Source organism: Myotis nattereri, assembly GCF_964212035.1.
Source record: "Myotis nattereri genome assembly, chromosome: 2".
Lineage (NCBI taxonomy): Eukaryota > Metazoa > Chordata > Mammalia > Chiroptera > Vespertilionidae > Myotis > Myotis nattereri.
Genome location: NC_138076.1, coordinates 120,208,780 through 120,225,887, shown reverse-complemented (window position 1 = coordinate 120,225,887; position 17,108 = coordinate 120,208,780). Strand labels below are relative to the sequence as shown.

The window sequence follows — 17,108 nt, the reverse complement described above, 5'->3', positions numbered from 1 at the left end:
CAGGACCTTTCAGTCCATAGGCCGATGCTCTATCCACTGAGCTAAACCAGCTAGGGCGGCCATTTCTATCCTTAAATTTAGTCTCCACTTCCTTTGGAGTTACACAGAGGATCAGTTTTTTATAAATGTCAGGAGACATTAAGGAGAGCAGAGAACAGGAAAATGTTGTAGGGTGAACGGAATGGGCATATATCTGCATAGTAGAGAGAGAACCAAGTGTCTATGGTCAGCCATGTTTGTCACAAGAACCCTGAGGACAGTGGGTGGAATCATTGCCTGAACCTGAAGCCTATAGGTAGACCATGTGTCTGGCATTTTTTCTTACATCTTTCTGGCTAGCAGAAGCAAGTTCGTTTAGGATTAAGTGATCCTTGTGGTGTGGGCTCTCTGGGCTGAGAGACATTAAAAGAAGCAGAGTGCAGAGATTGACAGACTTTTTAAAGAGTGCATACCGACTCCTGATCCCTTTTCCTTTAAAGTTTGATGGGAGGGACAGTGAGGAAAAGGGAGAAAGGGGGCCAAAGGGACTTGAAAGGCAGTTAAGGCCAAACTTTTTTGTCATCTCTCCAGCATGAGGAGGGTGGATTAATTATTAATTCTCCGACTGGTGATAGCCTCTGGGATGGTTAGGGTTAATTCCACCTTTGGGATGGATGTTGAGATTTGCTAACTCATTCATGAAATGCTTTGGGTCATTTCATTTAATCCTCATATCTTCCTTATGAAGTAATCAAAGCACTAGAATCCTCATTTTATAAATGAGGAAACAGGCTTGGCGATTTTGTGATTAAAGCTCATTCAACTAGTTAATGGCAGACATCCAAGATTTTCTGACTCCTATGTTCTTTTCTACTTCATCATATATGCTATGATAGGAAGAGAAGATAAAGGGAGAAAGAGAGATTTTTAGCAAAAGGCACAAAAGCGTGATCCTATATAGTTCTTTTTTTTACCAACAGGAATCTATCTATCTATCTGGCCAGTGTCCATTACGACCAAACAACTGGTCACCATGAGGTGCATTGAGCACCTCTCGGTCCCTCCCCCCAGGGCTCAGGCAGCCGTGAGCCCCAGCGGCTGTGAGGCCCAGGGCTCAGGCCTTGTAGCCGTGGCCACCGGCAGTGGCAGCAGCAGCAGTGGGGTGATGGGGTCGGAGCCTTCTTATCTGTCCAGTTGTCTCCTGCAGAGGGAGGCCAGACTGTGGCTTAGGCCCGCTCCCCATGGGCTAAGGCTCCTGGACTGGTCACCCCTAACTGCCGCCTTCTCCCCCCACCCCCCAGTGCAGAATTTTTCATGCACCGGGTTTCTAGTATCCTATCTAATAAAAGGCTAATATGCTAAGTGTCTGGTTGTCCAGTCATCTGTTCAACCAATCAAAGTGTAATATGCTAATGATATGCTAAGGCCACTCAACTGCTTGCTATGACGTGCACTTACCACCAGGGGGCAGACACTCTGACCAGTAGGTTAGCTTGCTGCAGGGGTCCAGCCAATCGGGACTAAGCGAGATGGGCTGGACATGCCCTAAAGCCCTCCTGCGGTCCCTCCCTGGCTGGCCAAACTCCTGTGTCCCTCCCCGGCCCTGATTGTGCACCAATGGGGTCCCTTGGCCTGGCCTGTGCCCTCTCACACTCCGGGACCTCTCGGGACATGTCAGAGAGCTGGTTTCAGCCCAATCCCGTTCAACGCAGGAGCTGCCCCCTAGTGGTCAGTGTGCTCCCACAGGGGGATCGCTGCTCAGCCAGAAGCTGGGCTTATGGCTAGTGAGTGCAGCGGCAGCGGCGGTGGTGGTGGCAGGAGCCTCTCCCACCTCCGTGGCAGCGCTAAGGATGTCTGACTGATGGCTTAGGCCATCAGCAATCGGATATCTCCTGAGGGCTCCCGGACTGCGAGGGGACGCAGGCCGGGCTGAGGGACACTCCCTCCCCCCGAGTGCATGAATTTCGTGCACCAGGCCTCTAGTTAAGTATAAAAATGATCATGTTTAATATCACAGGGATTTCTCAGAGGTAAAGTCTGTTGTGGAGAATGGAGGGGAATCTGTATGGGTGGGACTTTGGACCCTTCATCCTACTTTTAGCCATATTGAAACAAAGTTTGTAACCACTCTTTAGGACATATTCTATAAGTGCATTTACTCTTCCCCTTTCTTAAGAAAAGCCTTTCTGCTTCATTTAAAAAATATCTTTTCATCAGTTTTTTAGAAACTCAGAATATAGGACATTGTTCATTTGAATGTGTTTCTCTTTCTAAAAATAAGTTATTTTTCTCATAAGAAAATGTAAGAGATTGTTATTTGGGATCAGTGCTGCTAAAGTTACAATTAAAACCCCCCAAAATATTTGATAATATTTTTCTTCCAGGTTTGGGAAGGTCGATGGCGAGTAATCCCTCATGATGTCCTACCAGACTGGCTCAAGGATAATGATTACCTTTTACATGGACACCGGCCTCCTATGCCTTCTTTCCGGGCCTGTTTTAAGAGCATTTTCAGAATACACACAGAGACAGGCAACATCTGGACACATCTCCTAGGTATGTAATATCAGTGGTGTAATGAATTGGTGATCTATATTCTTTTTTCATTTATTTGATGGTAAGGACGGAACTTAAAAAATGTATTTGGAATTTGCCATTTTGTTTTCTGGATTTCTGATGATGCAGTTTTGCAGTGATTTGCTCTGTGGTTTGCACTATGATTTTATTACAGCTAAGTTATATATATATATTTATTGTTTAAAGTATTACATATGACTCCTTTTTCACCGATTGGCCCCCCCAGTCGAACCATGCCAAGAGTAAGATACTATTCAAAATGTGGTATAATATTTTAATGAACACTGAGAGGAAGGTAGTTATTGAATAAAAGTAACCTGGTTTTCCAAAGTCATTACTTAGAATATTCACATTTCATTTTGCCTTAAAGTAGAATGTGATGCATGATATTTTTTCCCATCATGATTGTATATTAAAGAAGGAATAGAATGGTATTGGTGATAACTGTGTAACTACATATGAAAGAATAAAGTTGGACCCCTACTTCATACCATATATAAAAATTAACTCAAAATGGATTGAAGACTTAACCATGAAACTATAAAATCATTCAGAGAAAACATTGATGCAAATCTTTGTGACTTTGGGTTAGGTGACAGTTTCTTAGAATTGCACCTAAAGCACGCGCAACCAAAGAAAAAAATGGATAAATTGGACTTCATCATAATTAAAACTTTTATGTCAAAGGACATTATCAAGAAAGTGAAAAAGTAACCCACAGAATAGGAGAAAATATTTGCAAAATATCTGATGATTGCTCTAGAAAAAGAACTCTTACAACTAAACAATAGGAAGTCAACTCAGTTTAAGAAATGAGGAAAGCATCTGAGTAGTAATTTCTTCAATAAGTTCTAAAAATGGCCGACAAACACATGAAAAGAGGCTCAACATCATTTTGGGGAATGCAAATCAAATACTTGGAGAAATGTAATGAAATACTTACTAGAATAGCTGTAATAAAAAATGGGAAATAACAAGTCTGGCAAGGATATAGAAAAATTAGAACTCATATATATTGCTGGTGGGAATATAAGAAGGGTGCAGCCTGTATGGAATACAGATAGCTAAACAGAGTTCCTGACAAATTCTACTCCTTAGGCATATACTCAAGAGAATTGAAAACATGTTAAAACAATGAGGACATGAATATTTTTAGCAACATTATTCATAATAGCTAAAAAGTGGAAACAGCCCAAATCTTTCAACTGATGAATGGATAAATAAAATGTGGTATATCCATACAATGAAATATTACTTGATATTGATACATACTACAACACGAGTGAGCCTTGAAAACATGCTAAGTGGAAGAAGCCAGACATAAAAGGTCACTTATTATGTGATTCATATACATGAAATGCCTAGAATGGGAAAATCCAGAATCAGAAAGTAGGTTAGGGCTGTCTGGGATTGGGATTCGGGAATGAGCTATGACTAATAACAGGTATAGGACTTCTTTTGGAGATAATAATAGTGATAATTTCATAACCTTGTGAATACAGCAGTCCCGTTATCCAAGGGAGATACATTCCAAAACTCCCAGTGAATGCCTGAAATCACAGATCGGACCAAACTCTATATATACTACTAGAGGCCCAGTGCACGAAATTCATGCCGGGGGTGGGGGGGTTCCCCCCTCAGCCCAGCCTGCACCCTCTCCAATCCGGGACCCTTTCGGGGGATGTCCAACTGCCGGTTTAGGCCCAATCCCCAGGGCCTAAACCAGTAGTTCGACATCCCTCTCACAATCCTGGACCACTGGCTCCTAATTGCTCACTTGCCTGCCTGCCTGCCTGGTCACCCCCCCTCACCCGCCGGCCTGATCGCCCCTCACTGCCTCTGCATGCTGGCCTAATCGCTCTTAACTGCTCCCCCCCGATCCCCCCGCTGGCCTAGTCACCCCTAACTGCCCCCCGTTGCTGGCCAGGTTGCCCCCAACAGCCCCCTCCCTGCCGGCCTGGTTGCCCCAACTGCCCTCCCCCCCGCCAGCCTAATCGCCCCCAACTGCTGCCCCCCTGCCAGCCTGGTTGCCCCCAACTGCCCTCCCCCCCCCGCCTTGCTGGCCTGGTCACCCCTCACGGCCCTCCCGCTGGCCTGGTTGCCCCATGCAGCCTGCTGTTCAGTCGCGTTTGGTCGTCCCTCACTAACCCCCTTGCCGGCCTGGTCGTAGGCAGCCATCTTGTGAGGGCGTGAGGGTTAATTTGCATATCACCTCTTTATTATATAGGACTAGAGGCCCAGTGCACAAACATTTGTGCACTGGCGGGGGTGGGGCCACTTGTGCCCTCTCACAGTCTGGGACCCTTCGGGAGATAACGACCTGCTGGCTTAGGCCCGCTCCCGGGTGGCAGAGGGCAGGCCCAATCCCTAGGTGCCTGCCCCGCAGCCCCTGGTCGGGTTCAGAGCAGGGCCAATTGGGGAGTTGGGGCGCCACCCCTATCATGCACAGAGCAGGGCGTATCAGGTGGTTGCGATGCCACCCTCAGTCACGCTCAGGGTAGGACTGATTGAGGAGTTGGGGTGCCGCCCCCATCACACTCAAGGCAGGGTCGATGGGGAGGTTGCGGCGCCACCCCCTGTCATGCACAGAGCAGGGCAGATCAGGGGGTTGTGGCGCCACCCCTGTCACATACAGAGCCGGCCGATCAGGGGGTTGAGGTGCTGCCCCCTGTCATGCACAGAGCAGGGCCCATCAGGGGGGTTGGGGCTCCGTACACTGTCACACACAGAGCAGGGTTGATCAACGGGTTGGGGAGCTCGTCCCTGTCACCCACAGAGCAGGGCAGATCAGGGGGTTGGGGAGATCCCCCTGCCATGCACAGAGCAGGGCGGATCAGGAAGTTGCGATGCCACCCTGTCACACTCAGGGTAGGGCCGATTGGGGGGTTGGGGCGCCACCCCCGTCACACTCAAGGCAGGGCCGATGGGGAGGTTGCAGCTCCACCCTGTCACACACAGAGCAGGGCTGATCAGGGGGTTGGGGAGCTCCCCCCTATCAGGCACAGAGCAGGGCCGATCAGGGGGTTGGGGTGCCTTCCCCTGTCACGAACAGAGCAGGGCGGATAGGGAGGTTGTGACCCCACCCTCTGTCACACACAGAGCCGCAGGGTGATCAGGGGGTTTGGGCGCTGCCCCTTGTCACGCTCCAGGGGCCAGGAGGCCTCGCGGCTACGCTGATCCCAGTGCTGGGAGGCCTCACGGCTCCGCCTGACACCAGTGCAGTGCGGCCTCGCTGCTCAGCTGATCCCGGTGCTGGGAGGCCTCATGGCTCTGCTTGACACAGGGGCAGTGAGGCCTCACGGCTCTGCTGATTCCGGTCCCAGGAGGTCTCGCGGCTCCGCCGATTCCGGTGCCAGGAGGTCTTGCAGCTCCACTGATCCCGGTGCCGGGAGGCCTTGCGGCTGCACTGATCCTGGGTTTGGGAGGCCTTGTGGCTCTGCTGATCACAGGCCGGGAGGCCTCGCGGCTCCGCTGATCCTGATGCTGGGAGGCCTTGCGGCTCCGCTGATCCTGATGCTGGGAGGCCTTGCGGCTCCGCTGATCCTGGTGCTGGGAGGCCTCGCTGCTTCGCTGATCCCGGTGCCGGGAGGCCTCGCAGCTCCGCTGATCCCAGGTATAGGAGGCCTTGTGGCTCCGCTGATCCCAGGCCAGAAGGCCTTGTGGCTCTGCTGATCCTGGTGCTGGGAGGCATATTACCCTTTTACTATATAGGATAGAGGCCTGGTGCACGGGTGGGGGCCAGCTGGTTTGCCCTGAAGGGTGTCCTGGATCAGGGTGGGGGTTCTGCTTGGGTGCCTAGCCAGCCTGGATGAGGGGATGATGGCTGTTTGCACTAGTCACACCCCCTTCAGGGTGGGGGTCCCCACTGGGGTGCTTGGCCAGCCTGGATGAGGGGATGATGGCTGTTTGCAGCTGGTCACACCCCCTTCAGGGTGGGGGTCCCCACTGGGGTGCTTGGCCAGCCTGGATGAGGGGATGATGGCTGTTTGTAGCTAGTCACACCCCCTTCAGGGTGGGGGTCCCCACTGGGGTGCTTGGCCAGCCTGGATGAGGGGATGATGGCTGTTTGCAGCTGGTCACACCCCCTTCAGGGTGGGGGTCTCCACTGGGGTACCTGGCCAGTCTGGGTGAGGGGCTGAGGGCCGTTTTCAGGCTGGCGGGTGACTGAAGCTCCCAACCTCTCTTTTATTTCTTTTTTCTTTTTTATTCTGGGATTTTATTTACCTTCTGTGGCTGTCACTGGAGCTGAGAGCCGTCTTTAGCTCTGAGGCTCGGCTCCAGCTCTGAGACCTCAGCTGCTGAAAGCAGGTTTCTGGACTTTGTTTACCTTCTGTATTTGAAACTTTGTTGCAACTCCAGCTCTGAGATCCTGGCTGCCTGAAAGCAGGTTTCTGGGGTTTTGTTTAGCTTCTATATTTATAACAATGTTTCTTGGAGAGCAGCTCAGAGCCCAGCAGGCAGGCGGGGAACCTGGCTTCCTCCGTCATTGGAGCAAGCAAGCCTCCATGTTCGCGTCAGCTGCCTGGCTGCCTGCCGCCATCTTGGTTGGCAGTTAATTTGCATATCTCGCTGATTAGCCAATGGGAAGGGTAGCAAAGTTACAGCTAGTTACCATGTTTCTCTTTTATTAGGATGTTTTTATTTCTACGCAGGCTTATCTGATAAGTTTAATTTATGTAAAATTAGGCACAGTGAGGAATTAACAACAATAACTAGCAATAAAATATGACAATTATAACACTATATTGTAATGAAAGTTATGTGAATGTGGTATCTGTGTGCTGACACTCCCACCCCCAGTAATAAATCAGATAACTGAGACTGCTACTAAGGGACTAAGGTCTGGGAAATGTATACATTCTGGACAAAGGGATGATTCATGACCTGGGGTGGGATGGCTCGAGATTTCATCACACTACTCAGAGTGGTGTGCAATTCAAAACATGGATTGTTTCCTTTTGGAGTTTTTTATTTAATAGTTTCAGACCACTGTTGACCATGGGTAACTGAACCATGGAAAGAGAACTAGACATGGGGGAACTATTATATACTAAATAGTTTCTGGCCTTTCCCCATTTGACTTGAATTTCTTGTCACATTTTATTTCCACTGTGTCCCCATGTTCCTACCTTGCTAGTATAGTGAGAATAGAACAGAGTATGAAATCAAGTTCATTACTGATGTCTAACTCCAGGGTAAATGTTTTATTAAATGGATCAAAGTGATTAACTTAGCAAATGTTTAAATTCTTAATATCTGTGCCTTCCTTTTGTTAAGTGGCCCTTCCCTAAGCAGTAAGAACATGACATCTTACGATGAAGAACAATTCAAAAATTGGTTATGAAATAGCTTGAATAGGCATTTACTGTCCTTAATTCTTGAATCTATTGGACCAATTGATGAAGACCAGAGAAGCATAGTGTTCCTTGACAACTATTGGTGGAGGAAAGCTGTATTTCTTGATAGGGTTTGGAGGTATTGGAATTTATTGCAAAGCAAACGCAAAGTGGACCTTTGAAAGCTGGATAATAGCATAATGTGCCCCAAATGGTATAAATGGAATTTCATACTAAATCTAGAGGTAGAAGTCGACTGATACAGTCTTCTAAAGAGTAGCAGGATGGTGTGGTTTATTTTTTGATTATGCTCTTAGACAAATAAGTGATAATATTTTGTATACTCAGTTTATGAAGCTGAGAAGTATATGATGCCAACAATGTTTGAAATAGCCAAAATTTTGGTTAGGCTTCAGTTATTTAGAAAATTTTTCTTACGGAACTTTCGATCCAGATATCATTGTGATTGTGAAGGTTTGAAAACATAATTAGCATATAACTTTTTGTCTTCAGAAGGATAATTTTTTCTCTCTCCCCTGCACTCTTTTCCTAGGTTGTGTATTCTTCCTGTGCCTGGGGATCTTTTATATGTTTCGCCCAAACATCTTCTTTGTGGCCCCTCTGCAAGAAAAGGTGGTCTTTGGGTTATTCTTCTTGGGGGCCATTCTCTGCCTTTCTTTTTCATGGCTCTTCCACACAGTCTACTGCCACTCAGAAGGGGTCTCCCGACTCTTCTCTAAGTAAGTATCTGTGAAGTCCATATTTTGATCAATGGTTTAGAGTCAGTGGGTTAGTGAAAAACATCTAGCAGAGCTGGCAGAATTCTTAATACCACCTCATAGGAACTTTAAAAAATATTAAAGCAAGCACTCCAGTATGCCTCTTAGCTGTCATTGCTAGCTCATGTCATGGGGGATGAATGTGAACATCAGTAAGCAGTGATTTTTAACATTAAATGCGTTTCTTTTTCTATTCTAGACTGGATTACTCTGGTATTGCTCTTCTGATTATGGGAAGTTTTGTTCCTTGGCTTTATTATTCGTTCTACTGTAACCCACAACCTTGCTTCATCTACTTGATTATCATCTGTGTGCTGGGCATCGCAGCCATTATAGTCTCCCAGTGGGACATGTTTGCCACCCCCCAGTATCGAGGAGTACGAGCAGGTAAGAGCATGTGGAGGTTTTACATTGAACAGTTACTTATTTGTCAGCCACTTACTAAAGGCTTACCATTGTCTAAGCATTGTGCTATGTATTTGTGATGAATAGATCATAGTTCCTGTTTGAGGGGCTTTTAATGTAGTCTTCATTAGAACTGAGGAACAGTGGTTAGCTATGTGAGCTGATGTACTTGGGGCAGTGTGGCTTACTTGAGTTTATGGCCATACACTGTCGATAAGACAAGGGCTCTGTAACTTTTGTAAAATAAACAACAATTCCTTTTACTCTCAGTATGAAGTGTACTTTTTGTAGTTAATCATTTTTGTTATTTTTATTTTAAAATACGTAATCTGCCTACTGATTGTATTATGTTACTGTAGGCATCATACATCTCTTCTGATATAGGGATAAAGAGGCCTTTTATTTTTAGGGTGATATCTGTTGAGCTGGAGTTCATATGGAAAGCCAGAAGTCTTTGAGTACCTTGGTTGAGCCGTCCTCAACCAAGGACGTACAGAAGTTACAGGTTAACAGAGATAGGTTTTTATTTCCCACTGGACTGGAGACTCCTTATAGCCAAGGCTGTGTCTTGAATTTTCTCTTCCCAGTATCAAACCCAGTGCCCACTGAGAATGAACCAGAAGTATTAAAAGGAGTATTTTTCCACCCTAGCCGGTTTTCCCAGTGGGTAGAGCATTGGCTTGTGAACCAAGTGGTCCTGGGTTCGATTCTGGTCAAGGGCACGTACCTTGGTTGCAGGCTCCTCCTTGGCCCGGGCTCTGGTCGGGGAGCATGCAACAGGCAACCAACCGATGTGTTTCTCTCACATAGATATTTCTCTGTGTCTTTCCCTCTCTCTTCCATTCTCTCTAAAAATCAATGGAAAAATATCCTCAGGTGAGGATTAAAAAAAAGAAAAAGTATTTTTCCTTTCAGCCTTTAAAAAAATTTTTTGAAAGAAAACAACTGTTTGGTATTAACATTTAAGCCATGGTTTATCTGCAGTTACCTAGAAGGTTAGGAGTTAAAATTAACTTTATGTTATAACACTCTACCCTATTCCTTCTTTAAGTGTTTATGTGAGCAAATGAACAATGGTCAGGGTTGGCTTTCTGTAGTACTTGACTGTGGTGTTAAGCCTGCTTGGGAGCACAAAAAATAAGAATGTCTTTGCTGAGTAGAGCTGCACATCCTGCTGATTATACACATCAGAAGAACCAAGTTCCTGAGCTTTGACTGAGACAGTGACAGGCATGACCATTGGCAGCCTTTGCTTAGCATGTAGAGGCACAGAACAAGTGAAAGAAGAAGGTCATGGTGATTTTTTTTTTTTTTTTTTAGTGAGGAGAGGAGGTAGGAAGTAGTTTTTATTTAGGCCTACTTGATTTCTTTTCTGAGATGAGCATTGTCATTTTCCTCTTCTCTGTCGATGTCCATTTTATTTAGGAATAGGCATTGTACTTACATCTGCTGTTGTATACCAGTAGCTTATATAGTAATGTCCAAAGCAAGCAGTATGCCCCTTTCTATTGAGAAAGCTTACCAAATGATTGTTTTATAAGGGTCATTCTTAAGTCTTTGTGTCAAAAATGTAAAACAATTTCTACTCTTGTATGGAGTATTCGTGTAGTGCTTGGTTAACACACAGATTTCAAAGTGGTTTTACAACAGTTGCCTTCAAACTTTTTTGATCATGACATTTTCTCTTACAACCCTGAACACACACACACACACACACACACACACACACACACTGACAGAAACAATAGTTACAAAACTTTTATAAACTAGCTTGTAACTTTCCACTTGTGACACAGTCTGATTTTTGTTATTTTAGCCTAGTTCATTTAAAAAATTTTGATCCAGACTCAACTTAGTTGGTCATATCCAGAAGTTTGAAAAACACTGCTGTAGATGATTTTGAAGGCATTGGGGCTTGGTGGAGTGTTCTGATACTTCTGTAGACTTCTGTACCTCATTGGTGCTTTTGGGCCTGAGAATTTTCAGAAGCATCTGTGTCTCTCTGTCTCTGTCCCTCTCTCTATCTTGGAAATGAACACATGGCTTAGGCTTGGAGGGATGAACCTCTAGCGGAGTGTAGTTCTAGCTGTGGTTTCCAAAAATACTTTGGGGATTCATCAGAACCAATAATTGCCTTTTCTTTCTTCGCCTCCACCTCTACTCTCTCATCCCCTCCCCTTTCCATCTCAGGAATATCTGTTGCTTTAAAGTGAAGATAAAATATGTAAAATTGCTTTATATTGCAACCTGTGTCTATAAAGAGGCAGAATTTTAGGGAATTTTAAACCAACTCCTAGAGCTGTCTATTTCTAAAACACTTTGCATTGTGCTTTGAGGACTGCTGAGTCCTTAAGCTAAGCCTCTTTCAGCAGGAGGCTCCTTGCATCTGTAAATAGATCTGTCTTTTAGAACATAGCTGTGCTGTCTCGTGTGGCAGTATCCGAGTTTGAAGTACCTTCTTTTTCTGTTCAGATAAGAAGCTAATGTTGCATTCTACTTTGAAGTATTCGATTTATAATATTTATTTCTTGTTCCTTATTTCTCTTCTGCATTTTTGCCTTTTTCTTGTGATTTCTAGGAGTGTTTTTGGGACTTGGCCTGAGTGGAATCATTCCTGCCTTACACTATATCATCTCGGAGGGGTTCCTGAAGGCTGCCACCATAGGACAGATCGGCTGGTTGATGCTGATGGCCAGTCTCTATATCACGGGGGCTGCCCTGTATGCTGCCCGCATTCCCGAACGCTTCTTTCCTGGCAAGTGTGACATCTGGGTAAGTGTGATCAGAGGTGGCTATTGTGTATATATACTTATCTTTTAGTGGGTTATTGGCAGACTGGGAAGTGAAATAAATGAAAACGTTTTAGACTCAAAACCAACAGATCTGTACTCTAAGCCTAACTCCCCCTCATCAGTTATGTTTCTCTGGATGATAAGTACAATAATAGCTGTATTTATTGAGTACTTACTGGATGCCTGGCACATGACTGAGTGAGCACTTCACATGGATTACCTCATTTAACATATTAGTCCTATCAGGTATAATAACTGTTACTAATGTGTTCATTTTGAAGATTAGGAAATGAGGTTTAAAGAGATCAGTAACTTGTCCAGTGTGCCTGGCTATTCAGTGGTAGGGGTAGAATTGGAATCAGGCTAGTCTAAAAACAGAGTGTGAGTCCTGTATACTGCACTGTACTGGCAAGTCCTTTAGTCATTCTTCGTCGTAGCTTCCTCGTTTATGAAACAAGAATGATGGACCAGATTTTTGCCTAGGTCATTTTTGATCACCAAATTTAGTGATTTGTAATGAGAGATTGAATATATATATATTTGGTTGGAACAGGAGATAGAGATAACTAGATTGCAGTTAATGGAGGAAAGAGGAAGGGCAAATAAAATACAAAAGACCAATAGATAGAAAATTTTAAAACAGAAGATGGCCGGAAATGTTTTCAACAGTAGAAGTGGAATGTTGTTTGATATGAAGTCTGACCTTTGGAATTCTTTTCCTTAACCTGTTGATTTTTTAGACTAAGTTGATCATCTAGTCTCTTTAAAGTTTAATTTAGCTATCTGTAAAATGAGGATAATGCTAATTTAGGCAATCTTTTGACCTTCAGATTAGCTAATTTATCTTTCTGAGAGCTTATTTGGAGGTTCTAGCAGGGGAGCGCAGCTACTCGTATATCCTTGACCAAAGACTGGTCCTCTCGGGGTAGGGGTGGCGGGGGAGGGGAGGTCGGTCACTTCTACCAACCAACCAGTCAGCTTCGGGAGGGATGCACAAGGATTGGTGAGGGAGGAGGGGGACACCCACCTAGCCAGCCAGATCAGCCGAATCAACCCTGGCGATCAATGAGGTGACAGATGTCGCAGCCAGATCGCCCTCACATCCTTAGCTAATTTATCTCTCTGAGATTGCCTCCTCATAATTTTGGCATTGATATGGATTTCCCCCCTTCCTTCTTTTGGGGAAGAATGAGTCCCCTTTGGTTTCCTAGGAAACAATCTCTATGGATGTGACTTAAAAATTTAGTTTACACTCTAAAATCAGTGTCTTTCCCTTGATAAATACTGTTTTGCTGCTGTACTTTTTCTTTCTTTTTTTTTTTTTTCCTGCTGTACGTGTTAATTTTGAGACTATAATGAGAGGATAGTGTAATTTTGAAGTAATTTTTGGTACAACTGAGAATTTGATAATCCCCTTTGAGCATTCAACAGAACAGGTCAAATCAGAAATAATATCACATGTTTGTAGACCAGCTTCTGACTTGAGAAGGAAATAAAAGGCCCTGCTTTCCTAGTCTTTTCGATATAGTATGTTATTCATGTAATTCCAGAGTCTTCGAGCTGGAATACTCTAGCCACCATATGTTTTGACCTTGTACCCAATCCTGGAAATCCCTTTAGTTTTTCTAACAGAGAGCATTTTTGTAACATTTGAATGACCAGAGCTCAAGTGCTTTAGTCCATGATAAAAATATCCATCAACAATGAGGAAAATGCCCTTCTGTCTATGCGGAGCCCGCTGCTAGGCATTAGGGGGTCCTTGGGGCCTTTGTGGTCTGTCTTTGCCCATCATTTGCCCCTGAGTTCACCAGATACTCCACTGTTAAGTGTGCAGAGTTTCATGTCTAGAACTTAGCGGCAGCACCTTGATTTCTGTGGGGACAGCTGGCCTTCAGTTTAGCAGAATATGATATGCCTAATGTATATCCCAACATCTGTGGGCATCTCGAATTTGAGCTCTGTCGCATCCATTCCTTGCCCTCTGCTCAGCATAAGTGATCTTAAGAATCATTAGCAGACTTTTAATAATGCATGGGTTTCTCCACCCCCCTCTCTTTTTTTGCCTCCAGTTTCACTCTCATCAGCTCTTCCACATCTTTGTGGTTGCTGGCGCTTTTGTTCACTTCCATGGAGTCTCAAACCTCCAGGAGTTCCGCTTCATGATCGGCGGAGGCTGCAGTGAAGAGGATGCACTGTGACACCTGCAGTAACCAGGGCTGGGACCCTGAACCAGGGCCTGCTGCACCTGCAGGCTTTTCCTTCCTGGCCATTATGCCAGTTCCAGAGGAGCCCCAAAACTTTGACAGCTTCGTGCGCTTGGTGACACACCAGAGGCTCCATGTGGCACATGACTGAGAAGAGAAAAACAAAAATAAATCATACCTCAAAGGATGGAGTGCATCAATTTGGGGAAAAGGAGAAATGGTCTAAACCCTGATGTATTGTTGGGATGTACTGATTGAGGGCTCTGTAAGACCCTTGGCAAACTGGCTTCTGATCCATATCATATTTATTTGATGGGGAAACAGTTTAGCTGGCAGTTCATTCTTCTCTCCCTTTCTCCTTAAAACAATAATTCAAACCAATTTAGGTAAACATTTATATCCTATCAAGGGGTGGGAATGTGATTTTAGATGCCCTTTCGGGAGAACAAACAAGTTAATGTAAATAAGATTTCTAACTTACTGTTTAAATAAGAATTTATATAAATGTTTAAAACATAGGGGTAGGGGAGGGAGGGAGAATTTTTGTATAGAATGAAACATGCAAGTACCACACACTGTTTCAATTTTGCACAAAGTGACCGGAGGAGGATCAGGTGATAGCCCCAGAGTGTATAATGCCTTGGTGCACCATGCTGCCTTCTGAAGGCTGTCATCCCTGGACCCCGATGGGGCAGAGAGCACAGACCCTGCCCAGTGATCTCATCGCCACTTTCATGCCTGAGAGCCTTGGGGAGTCCTGAGGGAGAGGGAGGTTGTATTTGTTTTCTAAGGAAGCAGCAAGTGAATGGCTGACAGGATGTTAGTTAAAAGCTCTAGTTCAGGTGTCCTTTGAGAGACCCACTTCTTTTTTATGCCGATGATCCTTTCTAAGGAACAGAGCCACCTGCTGCAGAAAGTCAGTTATGCTTGCAGGAGGGTGGAGGAGACTAGGAGCTCTGGAAATGTTAGCATAGGGCTGGTCTGGGTGCTTCCTGGCATCCTGTTCATTTGGGGGTGATTTTCATCTGATTGCAGGGATGTGACAGTTTTCCATATCCTTGTTATGGAGCTTTTGGAATATCCTGGAAATGTCCCTCTGATAAAATCCCTGCCCCAACTACCCTTCCTCCTCTTGGAAATAAAAATTGACCTTTTCCAGCATCATCATTCTTGGCATGGAGCCAATCAAGAGAGTCTGCCTTGTCCAGGTGCCTCTTGAGCTCCTTTACCAAGGTTGGGAGACCGCTTCCTTAGGATTAGGAAAGACGAGTGTCCCCTGGTAACTGTCTTGGTGAACCTCAGTGTGGCAGACGTACCTGCTCTCCTTGAACAAAAAAGCCACTAGAACTCTTGTAAAGCAGGGTCTAATACCCACCATGGAATAGCAGCAGTCTGAATCCCAATTTTAAGGGATAGTGTGGTGGGAAATTTTAAAAGGAAATTGTATGTTATTGCCAAGGAGTCTGGGAGAATCTTGAAAGCTGTATCTTTGAAGAGTTGCCAGAAGTGTTAAAAAAAAAAATTACTTATGTCTTCAAGGTTACCCTGTTATGGCATCAGGGAGAGTGTTAGGGGAAGGCTCTGGTTCATATAATTCTCACATGGCTCATAGGCAAACCACGCAGATAGCACTAGAATCTTAGGTTACTTACTGTCATCCAAGGCTGCAGATGATCGTTACATCCTGGGATTGTGCGCATTAAAATAAACGCTGAGGCCCTAAGCACGGGGGCTGGCATCCTCCACTGGTGTTTGCAAATGTGGGAAGGGTCTCCTGTTTATTCTGTATGGGGTTTTCTCGGTTCTTTTTCTCCTCTCTCCCTTCTAATCTCCAGCAAAAGCTGGGATCCAGGAAGAAAGAATCCATTGTAGAACTTGGAAGGAACTTAATAGTATTTTGGTTCTGGATAAGGTCACTACCCTGGTTGCTAGGTGGACCCAGCAAATGACTCAGTGGGTGAACCAGTTCAGTGCCTGACAGAATAAAGAGCAGTATTACTCCCTCTGAGGGGACAGCCCAGCAGGGCAGTGCCATGTGAAAGGAAGCTCACTTAGCTCCGTGGAAGCAACAGCACATATCAGAAGCCAGACTTGCTCTTCGGTCATGCTCTTTGAGGTGCGGGGTGTAAGATGCAGCCTTGAAACAACACCAATAGAGGTACCTGTCTCTGGGCCCAGTCACCCCACACCCCAAAGAGGAGCCCAATCTGGTTCAACATAGCACAAACCCTTAGCAAACATGAAATTTAACATCAATGATGTATAACCCAGTGAAATCTCCCCTTAGGGTGTGTGTGGGTGTGTGCGTGCCCATTTATAAGTGTGTGTCTGTGCAACTGACTACCAACAGCCTCACTGCACTTGGTCTTACAGTGCTCGCTGAGAACTCTCACCAGGTTGGCGCCTGAATGCCTTACTCTCAGCAGTCTGAGGCTTGCTTGCTCTGTGCAGATTTTTAATTTTCTTTTTTGGCCCTAGGCTGATTAGGACCTCTACAGCTTCATACTATCACCATTAAATAGTGGCCTTTTTCAGTATTTTTTTCCTTACCCTTTAAAAATTGCTGAAGCCACAAAGCACATGTTTTGGGGATCATAGAAGTTTTTGGGGTTTCGGAAAGGCATCTGTGCGATGGTTCATTCACCATGGGATTTCCCTATTTGCTGTATACTCAACTTCTAATAAAAGGAACCAAGTGGAAAATGAACTTTTGTTGTGTATTTTTTTCACTGTCTCAGCTTACCACCCCAGAGCTTTTGGCATTTCTGACTTGAAGTGTTAATTTCGACACTGAAGCTTAAGGAATTTTCAGAAACTTTCTAATCTGAATTCACAAGCCAAAATCCGCATGCCCAGCTCACTTCTCAACCTTTCTGACCAAGTTTATTTTATTTTTTAAAATAGGTTTTTATTGATTGCAGAGAGAAGGGGGGGGGGGGAGAGAGAGAGAGAGAGAGAGAGAGAGAGAGAGAGAGAGAGAGAGAGAGAGACATCAATGATGAGAGAATCATCCATCGGCTGCCGCTTGCATGTCCC

At 45.1% G+C, this 17,108-nt stretch overlaps 1 protein-coding gene across 1 annotated transcript in view; it reads left to right on the top strand.

Annotated features, from left to right (window-relative positions):
• Window positions 1-16,779, top strand: part of ADIPOR2 (adiponectin receptor 2) — a 75,407-nt gene extending 58,628 nt beyond the window's left edge. Inside the window, exons 4-8 of the mRNA XM_081083643.1 lie at window positions 2,364-2,535; window positions 8,446-8,632; window positions 8,871-9,058; window positions 11,655-11,848; window positions 13,938-16,779. Coding sequence (XP_080939769.1) covers window positions 2,364-2,535; window positions 8,446-8,632; window positions 8,871-9,058; window positions 11,655-11,848; window positions 13,938-14,066 — 870 coding nt within the window. The 3' untranslated portion in view covers window positions 14,067-16,779. The remainder of the gene's footprint in view (window positions 1-2,363; window positions 2,536-8,445; window positions 8,633-8,870; window positions 9,059-11,654; window positions 11,849-13,937) is intronic.
• The last annotated feature ends 329 nt before the right edge of the window (window positions 16,780-17,108 follow it).